The sequence below is a fragment of the Podarcis filfolensis genome, assembly GCF_964270895.1.
Source record: "Podarcis filfolensis genome assembly, chromosome: 2".
NCBI lineage: Eukaryota > Metazoa > Chordata > Lepidosauria > Squamata > Lacertidae > Podarcis > Podarcis filfolensis.
In genome coordinates this window covers 4,524,647-4,549,600 of record NC_139605.1, presented here as the reverse complement: position 1 = coordinate 4,549,600, position 24,954 = coordinate 4,524,647, and the positions used below count along the sequence as shown (strand labels likewise).

The 24,954-nt window shown below is 42.3% G+C and overlaps 2 protein-coding genes across 2 annotated transcripts in view; both read right to left on the bottom strand.

Annotated features, from left to right (window-relative positions):
* The window catches only part of LOC310758090 (vomeronasal type-2 receptor 26-like), a gene marked incomplete at its 3' end in the record, with an annotated part of 32,306 nt that extends 16,561 nt beyond the window's left edge, over nucleotides 1–15,745 (bottom strand). Inside the window, exons 1-6 of the mRNA XM_083604027.1 lie at nucleotides 15,604–15,745; nucleotides 14,055–14,181; nucleotides 7,299–7,414; nucleotides 5,434–5,725; nucleotides 3,048–3,842; nucleotides 1,625–1,852 (exon numbers count right to left, since the gene is read on the bottom strand). Of these exons, the coding sequence (XP_083460153.1) occupies nucleotides 1,625–1,852; nucleotides 3,048–3,842; nucleotides 5,434–5,725; nucleotides 7,299–7,414; nucleotides 14,055–14,138 (1,515 nt within the window). The 5' untranslated portion in view covers nucleotides 14,139–14,181; nucleotides 15,604–15,745. The remainder of the gene's footprint in view (nucleotides 1–1,624; nucleotides 1,853–3,047; nucleotides 3,843–5,433; nucleotides 5,726–7,298; nucleotides 7,415–14,054; nucleotides 14,182–15,603) is intronic.
* Nucleotides 15,710–22,120, bottom strand: LOC310756972 (vomeronasal type-2 receptor 26-like). The gene is made up of 4 exons (XM_083601987.1): nucleotides 21,766–22,120; nucleotides 19,566–19,857; nucleotides 17,390–18,193; nucleotides 15,710–15,836 (listed from the first exon to the last, which is right to left on the bottom strand). The coding sequence occupies exons 1-4, from the start codon at nucleotides 21,981–21,983 to the stop codon at nucleotides 15,816–15,818; spliced, it is 1,335 nt and encodes a 444-aa protein (XP_083458113.1). The 5' UTR covers nucleotides 21,984–22,120; the 3' UTR covers nucleotides 15,710–15,815.
* Between the last annotated feature and the right edge of the window lie 2,834 nt (nucleotides 22,121–24,954).

Sequence of the window (24,954 nt, the reverse complement as noted above, 5' to 3'; positions counted from 1 at the left end):
CGTTTGGAATGACCCTAATGGATTCCCCTACCTCCCCCTCCCTTTTAGGTAAATATTGTTGATGCTCTAGTGCATGGCTTAGAAAGTACTTTGGATTACATAATTTTGCTGCTCCAATTATGGCAGAGCAGAGGGCCAAGGAATGATCATGTGTCTGAAACTAAGCTAGGAGAGGAAATAGTTGTTAAGAAATGGGAATAGATTTAAAATTTACAGACTGTTACCTCCTGAAAGAAAATTACATGAAAATGGTGGATAGATGGTATATAACACCAGTACAGATAGCAAAAATGTATATAACAGGCTCAAACACTTGTTGGAAATGTAAAGAAAAAGAAGGGACCTTTCATCATATGTGATGGGAGTGTAAAGAAGTTAAAAAAAATGGGAAATGATATACAATGAATTGAAAAAAAAATGTTTAAAATGACATTTGTAAAAAAACCAAAAGCATTTTTGTTAGGGATTGTAGGACAAGTCCTGCTAAGGAAAATAAAGAACTTATTTATGTATGCTACAACAGCGGCAAGAGTCTTGATAGCACAAGGATGGAAGAATGAGGAAATCCCAACAAAAGAACAGTGGCAAGAGAAATTGATGAACTATGCAGAACTGTGACTTCAAGGAGGAATGGGGACAAACTATTTAAAAAGACAACAAAATGAACTGGACTCCTTGGCAGGTTTTGAATAAACATACACAAATTTATTCGTTGATAACATGATGGATAGATATGTAAGGATATGTACAATTTTATAATATGCAGAGAAAATATGTGAAGAGAAATCAGGGAGAGGAGCTGAGGGAAGTCCTTGGTGGGGGGGGAGGGGAAAAATAATGTATGTGATTATATGGTTTGATAATTTGTTATGTGGAAATTGATCAATAAAAAATATTTAAAAAGAAAAGGGAATATGTGGCAGTTTTATTGGCACTGGAAGGAGGGTACTGAGCCAAAGGGTGACTGGCGACTTTTGGAATCCAGTGTCCAGTTGCCAGTCAGATCATGCACATATTACATTAAAGAAACACAGCTCAGACAACTCTGTATGCAATTATACAGAAATTTCCAAAGACAAAATGTAAAAATAAGTTGCCGTTTCTTTAAATATAGCTTTTACATAATGTATGCAATACCAAAATCAGGTTCAAGTGCAATATGGGATGTCTCAAAACCAAAGTTGCATCCAAACGTTCCTTCATTCAATAAAGAGAAACGGATGTCTACAAGTGTACTTGTTGCTGAAGGATAATCCACAGACTGGAAAAAAAACTGCCCACATTACCTGGAGTGTTGTTGCATTGCTCTCTGTCACTCAAACCATAGTGGCAGTGATCCAGTCATGTGAAATCCCAAATGGGACAATGAGATCACTGGATGGAAATCCCTGTTTCGAATGTGTTCGTCCGGTCGGTCCAGACATCAGAACACATGCTAAAGTAGATAACTTAGCTACATAAACTTGAAAAGGCTCTCTGCTCTTTCTATAATCCCTGAGATCAGCCCTAGACTAGTGAGAAAATCAATCGGATAGGAATAAGTTCATTTTCTGAATACACCCTGTAAGTTATTTGAGCTTAATAGATGTCACAAAGGCACAGGCACACAATTCATTCTGCCTACCTTGTTAAAATGTGAAGGCCAGACAATGGCTTCTGGGTTAATGGTCAGCTTTAAATGTGAGGCTGCCTGTCTCTCTACACTCCCAACTTTCACTCTGCCACGAGACTCATTGGGAAACAGCACCCAGTTCACAATGTCATAGTCAGCTGCCAGCTCCCCATTCTCATCCGAATACAATCCACCCCTGGAGGTGTTAAACAACTGGACTTTCCTTAAGAAATGGTGAAGCTGGGATGACAGAGCAAACACCAGCATTAAGAAAGCACTGAAGCCGGTTGTATATTGCACTCCCCCTATTATTATTATTATTATTATTATTATTATTATTATTATTATATTTATTTAACATAATTACTACAAAATATAAGCAAAATATTGCAAATACGTACATATATATTTCAGATAAGCACACACATATATAAAAAAGAACAAAAAAGAAAAAAAGAAGAAGAAAAAGAAGAAAAAATTGAGAGAGAAAAGAAGGAAAGTTGGAAGAATTTCTTCCAAATTTATTCTACAAATATCTCAATATTAAAATATTGATAAAATTTCATTGATTGACTTCCATCGTTTACACTGCATTTCCTATATACATTTTAAGCAAGATTGTATCTGTTATTCCGTATTTTCCCCATACAATCTCACACAAATACTGTAATCAATATGTTTTCTAAATCTTTCATAAATCTATTCTAAACATAACTAATACTTTTCATTTAATCTTTGTCTACATAAATAATCATTTAAACATTTCCATTGTTTCTGGATTATATTTTTTGGTTTTTGTCTTATCAAATCAGTCAACTTTGCTAATTCCAAGTATTCACATAATTTATTCAGCCATTATTCTTTGGTTGGAACATAATTTCCTTTCCAATTATTGGCTATTAACATTCTCGATGCTGTTGTTGCGTGCAATAAAATATTAATTTTGTCATTCGGGATGTCTCCATTCAACATTCCTAATAAATATGATTCTGCTCTTTTATTATGTGATGTTTTTATCAGCTTTTTAATTTCCTCATGTATCATATTCCAATATTTCTTAATTTCCGGACATGGCCACCACATATGGTATGAGGTTCCAATCATTCTATTACACCTCCAACACTTTAATCTCCTATGAATTGGGACCTGTATCACATTTGAACTCATAGTGGTTGACTGCTGTTGGCTTTCCACAGTCAAATCTGAGATTCATTCTTAAATCGTCGCGCGCGCCCCCACTTTCTCCCTCAATATTTTGGAGATCAGCAGAGCCAGCTTCATCACGTATAAAAACTCAGTGTGAACCCTAAGGTCAAATTCTAATATCAGGTAGGGTGAAGTCATCCACTTGAATCAACACATTTGGGGCACCATTTAAGTGAAGGACAATGATTCCAGAATTAGACAGTAGGTTGCAATTAACAAAAGGGAATACCTGCCATGGTTGCAGTCTTCCACGTCCCCAACTTTCTCCTCTACTCATCATCAGCATCTGTTTGGATCTGGATGAATAGGCAGAACTTAAGGCAAGTGCCACAGTTTGGATACTGCTATAAGTAATGTAGCTGTCTTGAGACAGGGCCCTTTCAATCTCCTCTTGGGGAAGAATCTCCAGTTTCTCTTTCTCTGTGCATCTTGTCCAGCCTTTCATGGGCAGCACATTCTCTGGGCATGAACAGTGAAATGATTTCTCCCAAAATTGTTGTATTTTGTCAGAGAATGGCTCATAGTGGTCACATTTTGTCCATTTTCTAGCCTTCATGGTGAAGGACAAAGAACCATGGGTGTACATGAAGAAATCAATATCATAACTCAAATTCATGTTGATGTCCGGAAAAGCTGTTGTGATCCAGACTTTACCCCCAGCTTGTAAATTTTCAAATATTTCTTGTAGGTGGAATATTGGCACAAAATCATAAGACGAGTCCCCATAATAAACATATACATTGACTTGTCTCCACCTGGCAGGTAGTTCATTCATGTGGTACACTGTCTCGTGTTGTATTCTTTCGGAGAAGGCAAAACAAATTCCACTGCTAGTCATCAATGGTGTCAAGGCATTCAAGAACCTTTCTCCATTGTCATTGTCTGGAGCAAAGATTCCAATCCACGTCCATCCAAACTGCAGGAGAAGTTGGATAATCCCCTTGTACTGGATTTCTTCCTTTGGGATCATCCGGTAGACAAAAGGGAACTGAGTTTTATCATCAAGAGCAAAGCCATAACTGACCTAGTGAGGAAATAAAGAATACCAGGTATCTGTTCATAAGAAACAAAAACCTGAAAGAGCTTGACCTGTCAAGCTGAGGATAAGTAATTGATAACCTTTCACTTCAACAACAGATAAAGTGGAAGTATATTTGAGGACACCACTATGAGGGCTGAACCACCTCCTTACCTTCTCTGAGCTCAGCGTAAATGGTGGTTCTAATCCTATATATTGTTCTTCTTCAGCACACTAGGTTGTGTGTGTGTCCAGAGAGAAGGGAGGAAAGTGTCTTGAATACTTAGGAGAAACATCACTTTCATGAGATGGTATTGAATATAATTCAAAATCTGCTAAACTAAGGCATAGACTTGTGGACGGATAGAGACTTTGTGCCTGTGTTTCAAGTGGTGTTGATTATCATTCAGAATCAAGTAAGAGTATTATAAAACATGTAACTTTATTTATACAAGCTTTCTTTTAACTCCTAACTCTCTCTGACCCTCCTCGTCTGTCTATATATACTTTTTGTGTTGAGTAACTTCCTGGTTGTGCCTGGTTGTGTCAAGGCACAGTCTGACCCCCTCTCTCCTTCTGTAGTCCTCATAGAACTCTAGCCCAATGGTTATGCCATTAATTTGATTCTGAATTGATTTTAGAATGTATTTTAATTAATTGACTGTGTTTTAATGTAAATTGTGCTATTTTTACAGTTGTTAGCCGCTCTGAGCCCGGCTTTGGCTGGGGAGTGCGGGATATAAATAATTTTTTTATATTATTATTATTATCATTCTCTCTGGGCTTCTCTCTTCATCTGCTGCCCTCACCCTCTTACTTAGTTCCACATATGTTTATGCAGGGTGGACAAGATTTTTTTATTTAAAAATCTCTTTGGATGATCATTCTGGTTTTTATTTATTAACATTCTTATTTTTGTGTGTGTGAAATAACTTTTCGTGACAAAAACAAAAAATGGATAACACCATAAACATATGAGTAACATTAAGAGCATTGATTAAATCTCTCCTGTGCTGTAAAACATTTGTTCTTCTTACAAATTACAGACCTCCAAGCCAGGCTGAAGACTTGGGTGATGCCTTCCTAGAGCAGATTACCAAAGCATTCAAAAAGGAGATATACAGTAGTAATGGGAGACTTCAACTATCCCAATATCTGTTGGAACTCAAACTCTGCCAAGAATGTAAGGTCCAAGCAATGTTTCCATTGCCCCACTCACAATTTCCTTTCCAAGAATGTGGAAGAAACAAAAGGGGATCATCTATCTTGGACTTGGCTCTCACTAGCAGGGAGGAACTGCTCCATGAATTGGCAAGTATTGAGAAGCTTGGGGGTTGTGGAATCATCATGTTCCTGGGTTTCATTATACAGAGGAAAGGGATATGCACTCTGGATGAGGAAGGCTGATTTCAAAAAGCTTAAGGAACTACTGGGTGAGAGCCCAGAGAAGGGAGTCCAAGATGGATGGAAGTTTCTTACAGCTGAAATATTGAAGGCACAAATACAGACAATTCCATCAACAAAGAAAAGTGGGAGGCATCGAAAGAAACCATCCACTATTATGGAATCTCCAATAGGTGGTCATCCAAGTCCATACCTGTGGGATTTTGTAAATGCCTGCCATGCTTGAAATCTGGATGGAGATGTCAGATTCAGCCCTTTCAATGACAGTCAATGCATTCTTCCTTGTTCCACAGAAATAGTTTGGAATACTCTTTTCTCCAGTAGAACGCAGGTTTAGCATGGCAGCGGAAACCAGTCTGCCATCAAAATAGGTGTCAAAGAGGTTGTATCCGAGGGTGATGTTGGGTAAGAGATTGGGCTCCTGATTGATTTCATGAATGGCAAATAAGAAGGACAGGACATGCCAGTATCTTGTAGGAGACGTTCTGCAAACAAGCAAGCAAACAAGCAAGCAAGCAAGCAAACAGTTATGACAACCTCCCATTTTTCTCTCAGTGAAAACAAGATGCCACGTTCTTTCTTTAATAAAGGAAGAGTATAATGGAGTATATGCTGTCTTGCTTTATTAGAGAAGCGAAGAAAGCAAGTACAAGAATTATGACATGATAATAAGGAGGCTGACATTGCAGGACATTGTGGAAGGACGTGTGGATTCAGAATTGGCCCCCACAGTCACTTACGGACTCATTGTTAAAACTGTGTTTATGGAAGACAATCTTACTCGGCTACAAGTGATCGCCAAAGAATAATAATAATATAAAACCTTTCAAAATTAACCTTTATATCATTGCAATTTATACGTTATCCAGTTCTAATTACACTCACTACAAAATATCTCAAAAAATTAAATTAATATAGAAAGATAGAAAATTTCTCAGTACAAGTCTTCAGACAACCCTGCTAGTGATGTTAATTGCTTACAATGATCTTTTAGATATTGTATAAATTTACTCCAGTCCTTTAGGAATACTTAATCGTGCTGGTTTCAGATTTTTCCTGTCAGCTTCGCCAGTTCTGAAAAGTCCATCATCTTCATCTGCCACTCTTCATTCATTGGTACTTCTTGTTGTTTCCATTTTTGGGATAAAAGAATTATTGCCGCATTTGTTGCACACATAAACAGTCTTTTATCTTCCCTTGGTATCTCTTCTCCCACTATACCCAGTAGAAAGGCTTCTGGTTTTTTAACAAAAGTATTTTTAAACATTTTATTTAACTCATTATATACCATTTCCCAGAAAGCCTTTACCTCTTTGCAAGTCCACCACATGTGGTAGAAGATACCTTCCCTTTCTTTACATTCCCAACACTTACTGGTTCTTGTCTTGTACATTTTAGCAAGTTTAGGTGGTGTTAAATACCAACCTAGAGCCTGTTTCTAGCTTCTGGCTCACACACCTCAACCTGGGCTTTCATCTTTCTACCTACCAGCCAGTTGTTTTCTGGCATGGAGCCTCTTCCTTTGTTACCATAACGAGCCATACTTAGGGGGTCATTATCAAGAAACTAGAGGGACACGGTTGGTGCTGTGGGTTAAACCACAGAGCCTAGGACTTGCCGATCAGAAGGTTGGCTGTTTGAATCCCCGCGATGGGGTGAGCTGCCGTTGCTCGGTCCCTGCTCCTGCCAACCTAGCAGTTCGAAAGCACGTCAAGTGCAAGTAGATAAATAGGTACCGCTCCGGCGGGAAGGTAAATGGCATTTCCGTGTGCTGCTCTGGTTCGCCAGAAACGGCTTAGTCATACTGGCCACATGACCCAGAAGCTGTACGCTGGCTCCCTCGGCCAATAAAGCGAAATGAGCGTCGCAACCCCAGAGTCGTCCACGACTGGACCTAATGGTCAGGGGTCCCTTTACCTTTACCTATCAAGAAACTGGCCTGGCTGCCTAACACCTTTTCCCCAACTCACACCAATATAGCCTGTCACCCCCTGTTAGCTGGGGTCAGTCAGAATGCAGGTGGGGCAGAATTAACTCCTTCAGCGTGTAGTTACTTACTCAAGAATCCCAATGAAAGGTGGCTGGGAGAAGGCATAGGGTTCCAATACAGCAAGTTTTGGAGAGATGACTCCACTCACAAGGTAGTCCCCTAACCTATAATAATTCACTGGTTCCTGTGAATACAAGGAGAGATTGAACGAGCATTTTGCCTTCTGCATCCCCCAGACTGCCTGGCACAGGAGCAGTGATATCATTCTAGCAGCACCAGAGACAGTCACCGCCATTCAGACCAGCCATGAATTCAGATTTAAAGGCAGTGAAAGAAACTGGCATAGACCCAGCCTGCCCAAAATCTCACCTCAGGCTTATTAATAAACAATATCTATTTTTAATTTTGAGGAGGATTTATGTTACTTTGCTATCCATGTGATAAGCTGCATCATACGACCCTTGAAGGTGATGTTTAGATTACTGAGCTCTGGAGAAATCCCTGGAGTTTTGGTTTCAGGAGAAGAATAAATCACTATAATTTTCATAATTATATGAGTAATAAAATTTACCACTGCAATTCCTGGGTTTGTCTGTGTGGTTCATTGAGCAGGTGCAGAACTGTAGGGAAAACATGTTTGCAAGAAATCACCGACGACGTTTCAGTGTTTGGGCCAGCGACGGGTTGTGTGACTGAACTTTGCAAACTTTGAAATGAAGAAACACTTGCAGAAGAGGCAAGATTTAAATGGTCTTACTTTTAGGCTATATATGAACTGGGAAGGGGGATTCATCCCTCTCCTGCTACCCGGCCCAGCCACTATGCAGAAACACATCTCATGTCTGTTAGATAGCCCCGTTTCACTGTCCTGCCCGTCAGCATAAGACCAGTTTTTTCTTGTGGGATGATGAGCATACTGGTTGGAAGTCTGGCCAACTGAGTGCAGGCCTTACTAGTGTTTATTGTAGCTTCTTCTTCGGCAATCACTCATAGCCAAGTAAGATTGTCTTCCATGTGTCCATAAGTGATGGTGGAGGCCAATTCTGTAGCACTTCCAATCAAGTTCCCCAATGAAACATACAGCTTCTAGAATTAAGTAACCCAAGAAAGAGAAACCTGAGGAACAACCTGAGGGGAAATTATCATGCATGAAGGAGGAGGATGATTTCCTTCAACTGTTTCCTCTTCGAATCCCTTCCCCCGCTATTTCTGTCCAGTTTCTCCCTCTTCTGTCAAGGAAAACCATGCATCTTTCTTGTGAGCTGGCTGACCTCACCCCATTCCTTTAATCAATGGCAGAGGCCCACATCCTGAGGGAGCAGCTAGCCAATACATCAGTCGAGAGTGGGGGGGGGGGAAATCCCCTCCCTGCCCCCAAACTTGGAGGTCCAAGCGTGTCAGAGAACAAAGGAGATGAGTGTGGTGGGGAGGGACTTCCCATTGGCATGCTTCTTGCTGCGGAAGTGAGGAGTCAGAGTAAGCAACTGATATCCTTACGGAGGGTTGCCTGTTTGTGCTTGCAACATAATGCTGTAATAAAAGGAATATAAATATACCAAATGCTCGTTAATTCTTATCAGTGAGCTACCAGAAGGGAGAAGGGAACTCCTGTACTTGACAACAGCCCTCATTTCAGACCTCTTCCAACTGGATTCTCTTTATTTATTCCTCACTTCACCCCTACTTTTCTGGCTATATCCATCCTCCTTCCCCTTTAATTTATCCCGTGTTGCGTTCCAAAAGCAAGGAAGGATAGGACCCTGATTAATAAAATACACACGAGGCTTGACCAGCAAGACTCTGGGAGGAGTGCCAATAATAATCTCTCCACCTCTTGGCCCAGGTTGTTTTATTCACAAAAGAACTTTTTACACAGTGTTCGTAAGAACCAATCCTCTGAACATTTCAAAAAACCCCACGTGGGACAAAGTCAGATCAGAAGAAGTCCTTTTAACTACAAAGAAACTATTTCCTACTTGAGCATGCATATGTGGTTAAGCTAAACAAACAGGAACCAAGGAGGAATGCATTTAGGAAACCCAGAGGTCATAAACCCATAGGAAAGAAAGACGCATTTACCATCTCTGTGTAAACTCTCTTCCTCGCCCTTAAGATCTATCTAAAGATTAACAAAACTAACAAAAGCTTATATGTGCCTGTCAGGCGTAGAGAAAGAAAATGGCAGAGGTGCAGAGGCTTGTGGGATTTGATCAAAAATTACTGTCAATGACTCAAACCCAGTCAAGCAATGCTTTCATTGCGACACAATGGCTTGTTCCATTTTTCATAATTCCTCATAGCAATCCCACCTGACCCCCCCCCACACAATCCTGGTCCTTTTGTCCTTGATTCTTCCACCACATTGCTGCCAGCAGAGCATGACTGAGGTCTAGTCTGCAATGTGAGCCCTTCTCTCTGATTCTAATGCTGCCTCCTCACTCACAGTTGCAGAGGTAAATTGGCCCCTGGCGTTACCATGGAGGCTACCTAAGCTAGAGATGCAAGCTCATCATTATGACATAATGTATAATGTCATAAGCAGGATGAGCTCTGCTCATGTTCTCAGAAATAAAAGCTGCCACTTTTCTTGCTGGCAGAGCTCTTGTGCGGCTAGTGAGTGCCTCAGAGGCATCCTTACTCACAGGCAATCATCATTAGATTTGCATGCTATGAAAAGGTTCCTCAGGAGAACTGCTCTCTGTCAGTCAGCCACTAAAACTACAGGAGGCTAACAGGAAAGAAAGAAAATGAAGGAGCACAGCAGACCACAGATTATATATCCATTGACTACCTTGTGGTCAATTTGGCATCTCTGCACCACCAGGTTGTATTTTGAACTTGGCAGAAAATGCAAAGAGCAAATCTGCACCCCATTTGAAACTTGAGATACGGGTCATGATTCCTGACTGGCTCTCTCCTCTCCTATTTCTGTCCTGTAGATCCTCTCCTGTGCCTGTCTGATTTGACCAGTTTGCCTGCCTTTTCACCATCATTAACTGTAATGCTACTGGATTATAAGGCAGGCAACAGGGTAGGGTTATGTGGGACTAAGTCGTTAGGGGACAATTAATGAGACTAGTTTGTGATGAATGTTAATGTCCAGTTTTACTGTTTCCCTGTCATGACTCCCAGGCTAGCTGCATGGAGAAATCAGAGACACAGAGAGCTTCTGCTAGCTCTTTTATTTAAATCAACAGGATACACATAGAGACTATGGATTATGCTCTCTTCAGTCTCGAGACATTGCTCAGAGTGCCCACTCCACCCCTCTTGTGGCACTTCCTAGCTTCCAAAACCCTCCTTACTGCCTACGGTGGCCGGCAATGGGATATTTCTGTCTCTGTTTAGCCTTCTGCTCTAAGATATGAAGGAATCGCCTGTTCTGTGGAGAAGGAGGAGGTTCCACCAGGCTTTCAAGTGATGTAGTGTCCACTATCTGAGTACTGTTTCTCTGACTTCTGAGTCCTGTCTCTGTTCAGAACTAGAGCATCTGCTGGCTTGCTGGCTGGTTCCTCATCCCCCATTATTTTTCAGCTCTTTGTTTCTTCTTCTGGGGTGTGTCCTGTTCGTCACCACCACCAATCTGGGTCTTGTGTATCCCCATTTTCCTCCTGCTTGGACACCTCTTGAGGTGGAAGTCTCCACCACTACTCCTCATCTGCCCAGTCCCCGACACTCCTGAAATTCCCACAGAAACATGCAGAACTTTCTCCTCTGGCATTTAAGTCAATCCAGTTCAGTCAACTGTGGGCCGAAGTCCTCCAGCTCCACTTCCCTCAGGATTTTCCCTCCAAAATGTATCTTCAGAGCATGGGCATCCTACTTCTGGATTGGTTCTTTTAGCTTCTCTCCAATAGGCTTATCTCACCCATTTCTTATTATTTTATTCATTTAAAATATTTCTCACCCTCCATTTCCAGCGCCCGAGTCTTCAAAGAAAGAACTCTGCTCTGACAAAACAGTGGAAGAAGGAAAGGCCAGGGGTTCTTTTTGTGACATCTTTTTGGTTTATGTTTCAATTCTTTCCTACATGCAGAAATTCAGAGAATCCCTAGAATTACTTAACACCAGATGGAGACACTTTCCAAGAAAAAGTAAGATCAGTACCAATTCACAAACTATATCTGGTGGAGAAGCAGGGTGCATTCAGTAGCATTACACATAGTATTATCCTTAAAAGCTGTAACTCATCCTTCCTAAATATATTATGAATTAGATGCCTCATTTAATTTTCATTGTGAGATGCTCCTTTGTATTCAGATCAGGTCTCAGCACAATAATGTAGCACTTGGGAAGGAAGATGCAGCCCAGAAGTCCAGCACTGGAGGCCAAAATGGAAAAGACCTGCACAGCTACCATGTACTTCCCTTTGGTGCTCAGGTAGGTGGGAACAAAGGACACCCAAACACTGCAGAAGACCAGCATGCTGAAGGTGATCAGCTTGGCTTCATTGAAGGCCCCAGGCAGATTCCTGGCTAGAAAAGCCACTGTGAAGCAGATGGCAGCCAGGAAGCCCATGTAGTTGAGGGCACTGTAAAACATGGCAACAAACCCTTCATTACATTGCAGGATGATCTCTCCAGGCTGGGAGAGCATGTCAGATTCTGGGAATGGGGGAGAGATGCCCAGCCAGATGGTGCAGAGGAGAACTTGTACACTGGAACAGGAAATGATAATGGAATTGGCCAGACTTTTCCCCAGCCATCTTCTCATCTTGTTCCCTGGCTTTGTAGCCAGGAAGGCCAGCACCACCGTTATGGTTTTTGCTAACACAGATGAAACAGCAACTGAGAAGATGACGCTGAAGGCTGTTTGTCGGAGAAGGCAGGTCGCTTTCCTTGGGCGGCCGATGAAAAGGAAGGAGGACAAAAAGGAAAGCAAGAGAGATACAAGAAGTATGTAGGAGAGGTCTCGGTTATTGGCTTTGACTATGGAAGTTTCCATGTATTTAATAAAGATGGCAAAAACAAAACCCGTGGTTAAGGAGAGGAATAGGGCAAAGGCCGCCAATGTGATCCCCAAGGATTCTTCATAGGCAAGAAAGGTGATAACCTTGGGGACACATTGATTTTGGTGCTCGTTTGGGTGCTGATCTTCTGGACATGTGGTGCAATAGTCTGCATCTGAAAGGAAGAGGAGAGCATTCAGTAGTCCTAACATGAAGCTTAGAACCGTAATATTATGTATTCTGTTACATTCCATAATATATATGTTTCAGCATGATAGTTTATACTCCAGAATATTCATCTGTCCCAATCATATATAAAGTAGGGTGAGAATGAAATCAGCAGCATCCATAAGACCATCTCTGTTCTTTCTGTCCTGAAAAGTTATTTCTTTCACCTCACATTATCCAATTCATCGAGAAACAAGTTATCACACTTTCTTTCTGCAGGACCTATGTCAGGAGTCCAGGTTCGCAGCTTGATAACATAGTAAGCATAGGTAATTAAAAAGCAGGATTTATTGCAAAAACAAACAGATAGCTCTGGGCAGCTCTAACGAAGCCACCGACATTACCATTCAAGATGACCCTTCTGAAGACTCCTTCCTATGTCTACAGAATATATTGAACCGTCGCCCCTTAAATCTCTTGTTTTGCTTCCTGTCTAGCAGCTCTCCCATTTGCCGTGGACTTGGACTTATTGGATCAGCTCCAGCCTCTTCTTTTCCCAACAAACTATCTCTGTGTCTGTTCATGCCTGTTTGAGCTTCCTGAGAGCTTTGGCTGTGTTCCAGCCTGCTCTCAGTCGTTCCCTTGGCAACCGGCATTCCAATGTCCGAAGGAGGCACACTGGGCACTGGCTGCTGTTCAGCCTCCATCAGATCTAACCCTCTCTGTTCTGCAGCCGGCTGTAAAGGTCCACTAGGAGCTGGCTTATTCCTGACAACCTATTTGAGATGGCTGGAAATGCCTGAGAACAGCAATCACACACTCTTTCTAGGCATTGTGACTCAGACTCCCCATTTTGGGCAAATGATACTGATCCAATTGTGACAGTCGCCTGCACTGAAGATGGGTACTGGGTAACATGACCAAATTTATTCATGTGTTAATAGATACATCTCTCACTGTTATTACAACAGGAGAGAGATAGAATTAACTCTTTTGTGGTAGTGCTTATGATTAAGCAGCAGCAAAATATAGTACTTCTGTGAACACTGTCCAGTGTCCACTCATTCCCTACCCAGAGGTTCAACGTATGAGGAAGTACCTCTTAAATAAAACTAATTTGTTTATTTGTTTACACTCGATCATGGTTTCTTTTTTATTTTTTTATTATTTAACATAATTGTTACAAAATATAAGCAAAACACTGCAAGTACATACACACATATACACTTCAAATAAGCACATATACATGTAAAAAGGAACAAAAGAGAAAAAGAAGAAAAGAAAAAAGAAGAAAAAATAAAGAGAAAAGAAGAAGAAGAAAACTTGGAAGAATTTTTTCCAAATTTATTCTACAAATATCTCAACATGAAAATAATAATAAAATTTCATTAATTGACTTCCATCGCTTACACTGCACTTCCTATCTATTATTCCATATTTTCCCCATACAATCTCAATCATGGTTTAAAGCACGATGGTTTCACAACTGAGGAACAAAATTTAGGACTCGCCCAGAATTAATTTTGTTCCACATTTCTACGTGCAAAATGATCCATGTTTTTTCCCCATCCCTGTGCTATCCGTGAGGAAACCTGCAATTTAGCACTGAATCAGAGCAAATGACAATCACTGACTGGGAAAGTGTAGACATGTGCCTAAGAAAGCATGGGGCAAAAAAGTAAATGTAGACGAGCCCAGAGTCACTCACCTTCCTGAGTGGAGATTGTCCCTGCAGCGCACGGATCGCAAACATAACAGCAAACCGGTTGTCCTTCTTGAACCAACTTGGCATATCCAGGGCGACAGCTTACGGTACACCTGGCGTGAGGCACGGTCTGCCAATTAAGTGAAGGAGCATCAAGGGGAAAGGGTTAGAGATGTGAAAGTGAGCCATAAGGTGTAGAAGGACCCTACTCCCTCCATTACAGGTAAATACTGTTAGAATTCCTGCTCCATGATTGCAGTCACAGGATTTTTGTCTTTCACATGACGGTATGTTTTGACTCCACAGAGTGGGAACTGACGGAAACAGGATGTTTGTGTTTCTGTGGTCTGTGAAGTGGGACTATTGTCCTTTGTTCTTTTCCTCTTTGCTGTCTGATGCTAGAGAGAGAGGGAGCCATGTTGCAGTGCTCCATGTTTTTATATGTAAATAAAGTAGATTAGCCAAAATGCTGAGTTGCTGAGTTCTGTCACGCATGATGCACAAACACTGCAGATCCCTAAGTGTGCCAATGTCTGTTGGCATCGGTCGCTGTCATGTTCGGGCTGAAGAAAGCTTTTGAAGCTCCTGAACGATTGACCAGGAGGGAGGGAACATGCCAGTCGGGCATGTGTCTCTGCCAGGGTCCTACTCGAGTGTAGGCTGAACTCCTGACAACTACTGTTGATGCACAAGTTTCTAGTTTGAAACAACTCTGGTGTATATAATTTTGATGCTCCAACAATGGCAGAGCAGAGGAAAGATCACAGGCTTGATGATAAACTAGGACAGGAAAGAGCTGTTAAGAAAAGGGAATCTGCAAAGTTTTTCTTGGCACTGGGTGAATGGCACAGAACCAGAGGGTGATTGGTGACATTATGCAGATGAATGTCAGGATGTCAGTCAGATCATGGAAACTTTCCATTAAAGATGTTAAACAAGGACGGTTGGATGGATGGACTGATATGTGTTATCATATTATTGTTGTTATATAAAGGTAAAGGTAAAGGACGCCTGGATGGTTAAGTCCAGTCAAAGGCATTGTGGGGTTGTGGTGCTCATCTCACTTTCAGGCCAAGGGAGCCAGCGTTTGTCCTCAGACATTTTTCTGAATCATGTGGCCAGCATGACTAAACCACTTCTGGAGCAACAGGACACTGCGCCGAGTGCCAGAGCGCACGGAAACACCATTTACCTTCCCGCTGCAGTGGTACCTATTTATCTACTTGCACTGGCATGCTTTCAAACTGCTAGGTTGGCAGGAACTGGGACAGAGCAACGGGAGCTCACCCCATTGCGGGGAGTCGAACCGCCAACCTTCTGATCGGCAAGTCCAACGCCACCCGCGTTGTTATATATTCCAGCACCACCACCCTCAAAGTGATTTTCCAATTCAAATTAATTTTCTGTTTATGCTGAGAATTGGGGAAGGAGGCCTTTGAAATCAGCCCTAGATTAGACTGCAAATGAATTCTGTAGGAATAATTTCCTGTAAATTATTTGAGTTTAACAAATGTCATAGGGTAATGAAGCACACATAAATCTTTCCCCCTACCTCTTTAAACTGCAAGGGCCACACGATGGCTTCTGTGTTAATGGTGAGCTTTAAATGGGAGGCTACCTGTCTCTCTACGCTCCCGACTTTCACTCTGCCTTGAGACTTGTTGAGAAACAGCACCCAGTTCACAATGTCATAGTCAGCTGCCAGCTCCCCATTCTCATCTGAATAGAGTCCACCCCTGGAGGCGTTAAACAACTGGACGTTTCTTAAGAAAGGGTGAAGCTGGACTGACAGGAGAAAAAGAAGAATTAATAATACCCGGAAGCTTATGAAGAATTAATAATACCTGGAAGCTTATGAATTAGGTTCACAGAATCAAAGAATCATGGAATTGTAAGGTTGGAAGGGACCCTAAGGTTCATCTAGACCAACCCCCTGCAATGCAGGAATCTCAGCTAAAGCATCCATGACAAACGGGCACCCAACCTCTGCTTAAAAACCTCAAAGTAATGTGAGTCCACAACCTCCTGGGGGAGACCATTCCACTACCAAACAGCTCTTACTGTTAGAAAGTTTTTTCTTGATGTTTCATTGGGAAATCCTTTCTTGTAGCTTGAAGCCATTGGTTCAAGTCCTACCCTACAGGAGAAAACAAGCCAGCTCCCTATTCCATGATGGGACAGCCCTTGAGATATTTGAAACTGGCTCTCATATCTCCTCTCAGTCTCCTCTTTCCCAGGCTAAACAGACCCAGCTCCATCCATCGCTCCTCACAAGGCATGGTTTCCAAACCAATGGTCATCTTGGTTGTCCTCATCTTGGGTCAGTGCACTTCTGGACTCATAGGAATCGATTGCTGTTGGCTTTCCACAGTCATACATTCTTAAGTCCTCCCTTTTCTCCTGCCAGACTTTGTAAATGAGCAGAGCTAGGATCACTACATGCACAAGCTCATTGTGTACCCTTAGGAGAATTGCGCAAGGAGAGCCATACCTTACAGTTAGACAAAGTGAGGTGGGCCATTTGAAGCAAAAGACTGGGGGCACAGCAACTTCACAGTACTCTTATTGATCCAGAAGGCCACCGGATCTTTCAGAATACTGCGAAGTTGCTGTGCCCCCAATCTTTTGCTTCAAGTGGTCCTCTCTTCCTTTGTCTGCTGCCTCTGCCTACTCTGTAAGAGCATAAGATAAGAAGAACCTTGGTCCCTCTTGTACCTGTAGATGCTCCTTTGGGTAGGCTGGATCTGTTTGTGCTGCTGCTGTTGGTGACCATTCTTTTTGACTGAGCCCAACTCAGTCCCTCTGTCTCTCCTTCCACCTTGGATTCAGCTGGCCCTGAAAATTGGTTGCCCACCTCCTCAGTTACCAAAGGAACTGCACACTCAGAAGATGGAATAGTGACTGATTCCCATGATTCTCCCCTTCTGTGACATGGGGGTTGGAACCTCTCATAATTCACTGCTTGGGCCTTCCTAATTACTTACTTTCCTTTTTTTCCACCTTTGTTCTGAAGTTCCTCTAATCTTGATTTCATCCTCTGATCTGCCCTGGAACCATCTCATAATAAACATAATTTTATACTTGCTTAGAATGAATTGCATTTGCCATTTTCCTACCCATTCATTCCATTTGGGAAAAAAATCTTTTTGGAGCTCTTCACAATCCCTCTTACTCTTAACCACCCAAAACAATTGGGTATCATCAGTACATTTAGCTTGCTCACTTTTCATGCACAACTCTAGATGATTTATGGACAAGTTAAAAAGAAGAGCACATAAAACTCATCTGTGAGTAGACACCACCTTCTACACTCATGTTTCAGAAGGAGAATACTGTACCTGCCATGGCTGCAGTCTTCCATGTCCCCAACTTTCTCCTCTACTCATCATCAGCATCTGTTTGGATCTGGATGAATAGGCAGAACTTAAGGCAAGTGCCACAGTTTGGATACTGCTATAAGTAATGTAGCTGTCTTGAGACAGGGCCCTTTCAATCTCCTCTTGGGGAAGAATCTCCAGTTTTTCTTTCTCTGTGCATCTTGTCCAGCCTTTCATGGGCAACACATTCTCTGGACATAAACAGTGAAATGATTTATCCCAGAACCATAGTGTTCTGCCAGACCGTGGCTTATAGTAGTCATATTTTGTCCGTTTTCTAGTCTTCATGGTGAAGGACAAAGAACCATGGGTGTACATGAAAGTATCCATATCATGAGACAAGTTCATGTTGATGTCCGGAAAGGCTGTTGTGATCCAAACTTTCCCCCCAGGCTGTATCTTTTCAAATATGCTTTGGACCTTAATGATGATGCCAAATTTATTGGAAGAGTCTCCATTGTAGACAAATACATTGACTTTTCTCCACATTATAGGTGGCTCATTCAGCATGGCGATTTGGTATAGATTCTGATAAACTATTTTTTCTGAGAAGGCAACACAAATTCCATTGGTGAGCATCAGAGGTGTTATGGAACTTATGAACCTTTCTCCATTATAATTGTCTGGAGCAAAGATTCCAATCCACGTCCATCCAAAATGCAGGAGGAGTTGGACAATCCCCAGGTACTGGGTTTTCTCCTTTGGAATCATCCGATAGGCAAAAGGGAACTGAGTTTTATCATGAAGAGGAAAGCCATAACTCACCTAGTGAGAAAAAGGAAGAATATCAGATGTATGTTAATAACAAGCAAAAAGAGGCCATGTCAGTGAGAGGCATGCATCACACTCCATCAAAAGAATGTTAAAGACAGTGCTTTACGTTCTCCTCATAAATGAGGTTACGTTGGGAAGCTCAATAAAAATATTCCCAGTACAGTGGTACCTCAGGTTACATACGCTTCAGGTTACATACGCTTCAGGTTACAGACTCCGCTAACCCAGAAATAGTGCTTCAGGTTAAGAACTTTGCTTCAGGATGAGAACAGAAATCATGCTCTGGCGGCGCAGTGGCAGCAGGAGGCCCCACTAGCTAAAGTGGTGCTTCAGGTTAAGAACAGTTTCAGGTTAAGTACGGACCTCCAGAACAAATTAAGTACTTAACCTGAGGTACCACTGCATGCAGCTGTTGTGCAAATGACCAACTCCATGTTGGGCATTTTTATGGAAGGATTCAAAATGAAAACTGTCCACATCATAATGCATGCTATTACTGTGCCTCAAGATGGTCATTGTAGAATTGGGAAAAGCGCTAAAAAGGTTAACAAAAATGATCTAAGATTTGGAGCAGGGTTTCCCAAACTTGGGTCTCCAGCTCTTTTTAGACTACAATTTCCATTATCCCTAGCTAGCAGGACCAGTGGTCAAGGATGATGGGAACTGTAGTCCAAAAAAAAAAAAAAAGTTGGAGACCCAAGCTTGGGAAATCCTGGTTTGGAGCAACTCTCTTATGGGGAAAGGTTACAATTTTTCAGATCTTTTTAGTTTAGAAAGCAGAGAAGACATGATAGAGTTGTAAAAGTATTCATGGTGTGGAGAAAGGATAAAAAGACCCTTTTCTCTGTATCCCATAAAACTAGGACTTAAGGCCATCCAATGAACCTGAATGCTGGAGGATTTAGAATGCTTCTTCACAGTGAATAGTCAAACTGTGGACTTGCCCCCGCAAGATGTAAATATGTCCACGAATTGCATGGCCTTCAGAGAGGAGTAGGTAGATTCAGGAAGGATAAGACTACCAATGATCCCTAGCCAGAGGGCAGTCTACTTCTGAATTCCAGTTGTTGGGAATCAAAGGTAGGGAGAGTGATGTTGCACTCTGGTCCAATTGCGGGCTTCCTGAAAGTGGCATCTGGTAGGCTGCTTTGAAAGCAGGATGCTGGAATAGATGGACCTATAACCTGATCCAGATGCGTATGCTCTTAAGGCATTTCAGGCAAGATTGAGCCTATTGTAAATAGTTTTAAGGGAATCCTTCAAAAAACGGAGAATCCTAGAGTAGGAAGGGAGCTCAGGGTTCACATAGTCTAATCGATCCACCACTGTAGCTTCCCTGGCTGCTGGCCATCCCAGGCCCTACCTGTGGGATTTTGTAGATGCCCAACATACTAGAAACATGGGTAGAAATATCCGATTCAGCCCCTTCAATAACAGCCAAGAGTTTCTTGCGTCTTCCACAGTTGTAGTTTGGAATATTCATTTCCCCACCAGAATGCCCATCCAGCAGTGCACTGGAAACCACTCTGCCATCAAAATAGGTTTCAAAGAGGTTGTAGCCCAAGGTGATGTTGGTTAAAATAAAGGGATCCTGATTAATCTCCTGAACAGCAAACAAGAAGGACAGAATGTGCCAGTACTTCTCTTCAGAGATACTGCAAAGCATCAAATAAAACACTTGTGACAGGCTGCCATTATCCATTCAGTGAAAACAAAATGCCATATACTTTCTAAAGGCCTTCTCAGGTACATGCACCTCAAAACAGGGTAGGGTAAAGGGTAAAGGGACCCCTGACCATTAGGTCCAGTCGTGGCCGACTCTGGGGTTGCGGTACTCTTCTCGCTTTATTGGCCGAGGGAGCCGGCGTACAGCTTCCGGGTCATGTGGCCAGCATGCCTAAGCCTCTTCTGGCGAACCAGAGCAGCACACAGAAATGCCGTTTACCTTCCCGCTGGAGCGGTACCTATTTATCTAAATGCACTTTGATGTGCTTTCGAACTGCTAGGTAAGCAGCAGCAGGGACTGAGCAACGGGAGCTCACCCCGTCATGGGATTCGAACCGCTGACCTTCTGATCGGCAAGCCCTAGGCTCTGTGGGTTAACCCACAGCGCCACCCATGTCCCCAATACAGGCTATCTCCGGGTAATTGTTTTTGTTCGGGGAGAATACAGTTCCTGGCTACAAGTTGGATAGTTTTTTGCCGCTTTTGAAAAACAGCAGAGAGGTTATTGTTCACAGTCTTTAAACAAAATCAACTTTTTAAAAGAGGTTTGTGAAGTTGGTTTGGAAGCTGATCAAAGGGTCCTGGTTTTATGAATCTTCCTATGTTGAAATTGAATGTTCAACCTTTACATTGGGTAAGAGAAGCAGGCACTTGTTAACTTGTTCATATACAATCTAGAGTTAGGACTGAGCAGTGAAGTGGCCAAGTTTGGTGATGATGGTAGATTCTTCAGGGTCAGTAACACAAAAAGAGATTGAGAAGAGCTCCAAAGGACCTAACAAATCAGAAAAATGCTTGATAAAGCCCAGATGTAATCTGAGCATTGCTTAAGCTTTGTACAAGCAAACCACGATGAATGCCAGATAAACAACTCATCTGAAATGAGGAGCCATCACACTCAATATCGGGAAAGAACCTGACCAGGGGTACCAGAAAATAAGAGCTGTCCTTGGGAACAGTCACTGCACAGGTGGGGCGGTGTTCGATCCTGGTACATTCTTAAGGAAATCAGCCCTGAGTGCTCACTGGAAGGACAGATCCTGAAGCTGAGGCTCCAATACTTTGGCCACCTCATGAGAAGAGAAGACTCCCTGGAAAAGACCCTGATGCTGGGAAAGATGGAGGGCACAAGGAGAAGGGGACGACAGAGGACAAGATGGTTGGACAGTGTTCTCGAAGTGACCAGCATGAGTTTGAGCAAGCTGCGGGAGGCGGTGGAAGACAGGAGTGCCTGGCGTACTCTGGATCATGGGGTCACGAAGAATAGGACACAACTAAACGACTAAACAACAACAGAAACATTTCTATTAGGAATATTAGGTTATGAAATTAATAAGAAGGATTGGAAGGTATTTTTATACACAGTAACAGCAGCTAGAATTTTGTTGGCCCAGAAGTGGAAACAAGAAGAAGTGCCTATGATTGAAGAATGGAGAATGAAATTAATGGATTACGGAGAACTGGACAAGTTAACAGGGAGGATCTGGAACCGACGAGACCAGAGATTCACTGAGGACTGGAATAAATTTACAGAATATATCAAAAATATTTGTGATAAGCAGATAACGTTTGTAAGTTTTCAGGATACTTTGTGAGAATGTATGGTAGAAATATTGCTTAAATAATATGATAAAGCAAATAATTATATAGTGCAATATTAAATTAAGAAATGTGGAGAAAGTGACAATACGGAGAATTATCAGACATGTTGATGGAAGTCCAAAAGAGGATATTGGTGATAATTGGATGTTTAATTTTGTATAAATTTATATTGGAAAATTAATAAAAATTATTTCCCCCCCCCAAAAAAAATAAACGACTAAACAACAACAACTTACTCACGAGGCCTGATTAATGGAGGTTGAGAGAAGATGTATTCATCAAACACAGCAGCTTTGGGTGAGATGATTCCGCTAATGAGATGGTCCCCTGCCCTGTAATAATTCACTGGTTCATTCTGAAGCCAGATCAGATCCACAGAGCATCTACCCCGCTGTGTCCCACAGGCAGCCTGTGGCATTAGCAGCAGCAGCTGCAGAAGCAGGAGTGATATCATCCTAGCAATGTCAGTGGCAAGTGTCCTCCCTTATGACACCAGTGACTTCAGTGACACAACTGGACTCAAGTCATGGATTCAGACCTAAAGGTAGGGAGAGGAAATTTCCCATGTGCACAATCTCTGCCTGCCCTCCATCCCAGGCTCTCAGAGGCACGAGATTTACTTATTATCTTGAGAAGGGTAGGGCAGGAGGTATTTATGTCACAGTTATTCTTCCAAGCTCGTTGCAAGAAGTTACATCACGTTGCCCATTATCGTGATGCTTAGAATATAGGTCTCGGGGGAAATTCCTAGAGCTTTGGTGTGAAGAGAGGAATTAATCATTATGATTTTGATAATTATAAAGGGGAATAAGTTTCCTGTTTGCTACCTCTTGGGCTCTCTGCATGGTGCAATGAGCAGGTGCAGAGCTAGAGAGAAAACGTGTTTCTGAGAAATCACCAATAGGGCTCCATTGTCTGACATGGACCAGTGAGGGAGCAGGTGAACTTGGCAAACTTTGTGGTAATGAAACACTTTCACATTAGGCAGGATGAAAATGCTCTTTGTTTTAGACCAGTGGTTCCCAACCTTTTTTGGGCCATGCTCCACCTAAGCACCTCTAAAATCCTGACCCCCCCCCATATGCATTTTTTATTATTCAAAAAGTGAACTCCTATTCATGTGGAGGAAACCTAAAAGGCCATTAACTTGGTGTAACTCATTATCGAATTGCCCCCCCTTAAAAATCAAATAGCCCCCCTTGTGGGGTGTGTGCCCCACATTAGGAATCACAGTTTTAGAGTCTATATGAACCATCACCCATATGCTTACCTGGGGGGGAGGTCATCCCTCCCCACCACGCAGAAACTCTTTTGTTGTCTGCTGATAGCCCCATTTCCTACCAGTCATTATCAGACCACCAAGTTTGTTAACAACCCTTCTCTTGTAAAGCACATGTTGTGAATTAGTTAGTTGCTCCTCAATAATCTGCACATCTGCAGTTGCCTTCTGCTTAATCATGCTGTTTTCTAATAGGGAAAAAATTCTGAAGAAATTTGCAGAGAATGATCACTAGGGCTGGCCGATATATCATCCAATACCGGTTTGAAGTCCATGTCATGATATCAGTTTCATAATTTTTGTCCTGGCAATATATTGCAAATCATGGTGTTCATGTGTGATGCAAAAATCAATGTAGGAGAAACCGTGAAGCTGGTGAATGCTTCTCTTGAGTTCTGCATACCCTGTTAAGTCTGCTGGCTCATCTCCCATCTCGCCCCTGCCTTCTGCAGTGGGCAGAAATTTACAAGAGCAGGCGCCGGCAAAAATCATGATGCGGGAAAAACCATGAAGCCAACCAATGCCTCTGTATACCTCCATCTTTATTTCAGACATCATGATATATCGCAATGTTTAGCTGGTGATATATTGCGATGTTGAAAACCAGATATTGTGCAGCCCCACTGTTTGCCTCTACATAGCTCCATCCTTATTTCAGACATTGTGATATATCACAATGTTAAGTTGTTGATACATTGCGATGTTGAAAACCAGGTATCGACCAGCCCTAATGCTCACAGGCTCCTTATTGGTACATCTTGTCAAGGACACTGCAGCTGTTTATACATTTGTGTACCCTTCACATATAATGGGTTTTATCCAGTGCAAGTTGTTGTTGTTTAGTCGTTTAGTCGTGTCCGACTCTTCGTGACCCCATGGACCAGAGCACGCCAGGCACTCCTGTCCTCCACTGCCTCCCGCAGACTCATGTTTGTAGCCTCGAGAACACTGTCCAACCATGTCGTCCTCTGTCGTCCCCTTGTCCTTGTGCCCTCAATCTTTCCCAACATCAGGGTCTTTTCCAGGGAGTCTTCTCTTCTCATGAGGTGGCCCAAGTATTGGAGCCTCAGCTTCAGGATCTGTCCTTCCAGTGAGCACTCAGGGCTGATTTCCTTAAGAATGGATACGTTTGATCTTCTTGCAGTCCATGGGACTCTCAAGAGTCTCCTCCAGCACCAGAGTTCAAAAGCATCCATTCTTCGGCGGTCAGCCTTCTTTATGGTCCAGCTCTCACTTCCATACATCACTACTGGGAAAACCATGGCTTTAATTATACGGACCTTTGTTGGTAAGGTGATGTCTCTGCTTTTTAAGATGCTGTCTAGGTTTGCCATCGCCTTTCTCCCAAGGAGCAGGCATCTTTTAATTTCGTAACTGCTGTCACCATCTGCAGTGCTCATGGAGCCCCAAAAAGTAAAATCTCTCACTGCCTCCATTTCTTCCCCTTCTATTTGCCAGGAGGTGATGGGCCCAGTGGCCATGATCTTCATGATCCCCTTCATGGATCACTGCCTTGCCGTGGCGAAGGGGCTTGAATAACTCAGAGAAGCTATGAGCTATGCCATGCAGGGCCACCCAAGATGGACAGGTCATAGTGGAGAGTTTTGACCAAATGTGATCCACCTGGAGCAGGAACCGGCAAGCCACTCCAGTATCCCTGCCAAGAAAACTCCATGGACAAAAGCCAGTGCAAGTAGACTCATTGAAAAGTATCAACATGACAAAGCTAGGAAGTTATCACGATATTCTGTAGGGTCCGAGTTGTTTAGCTCTACTTGTTAAGATCAGAACTTCAATGGGAAAATGTAAATATGGGTAAACAATGGACACAGTAGAACATTTTGGGGCCATTTGCTTCAGGGGACACAAAACTGCCAGCAGATGCACCTCTACATGTTCTGGAAAACTTCTGAACACTTTTCAAGGACATTCATTCCTATACAAAAGCCATTACAGCCATCAAGCTCTAAGGTTATGAATACACGGCAGTGTCCTTCTAAAGAAGGAGGCAATATCAGGTGAAACTTTAAGGAGGTATTGGGAGATATTTCTTAGAATATTAGAACTATAGAGTTAAAAGGATCCAGTGATTCCATTATGGCACCCCGAAAATAACCTACTACTTCTATCCAGCTATTTCTATCCA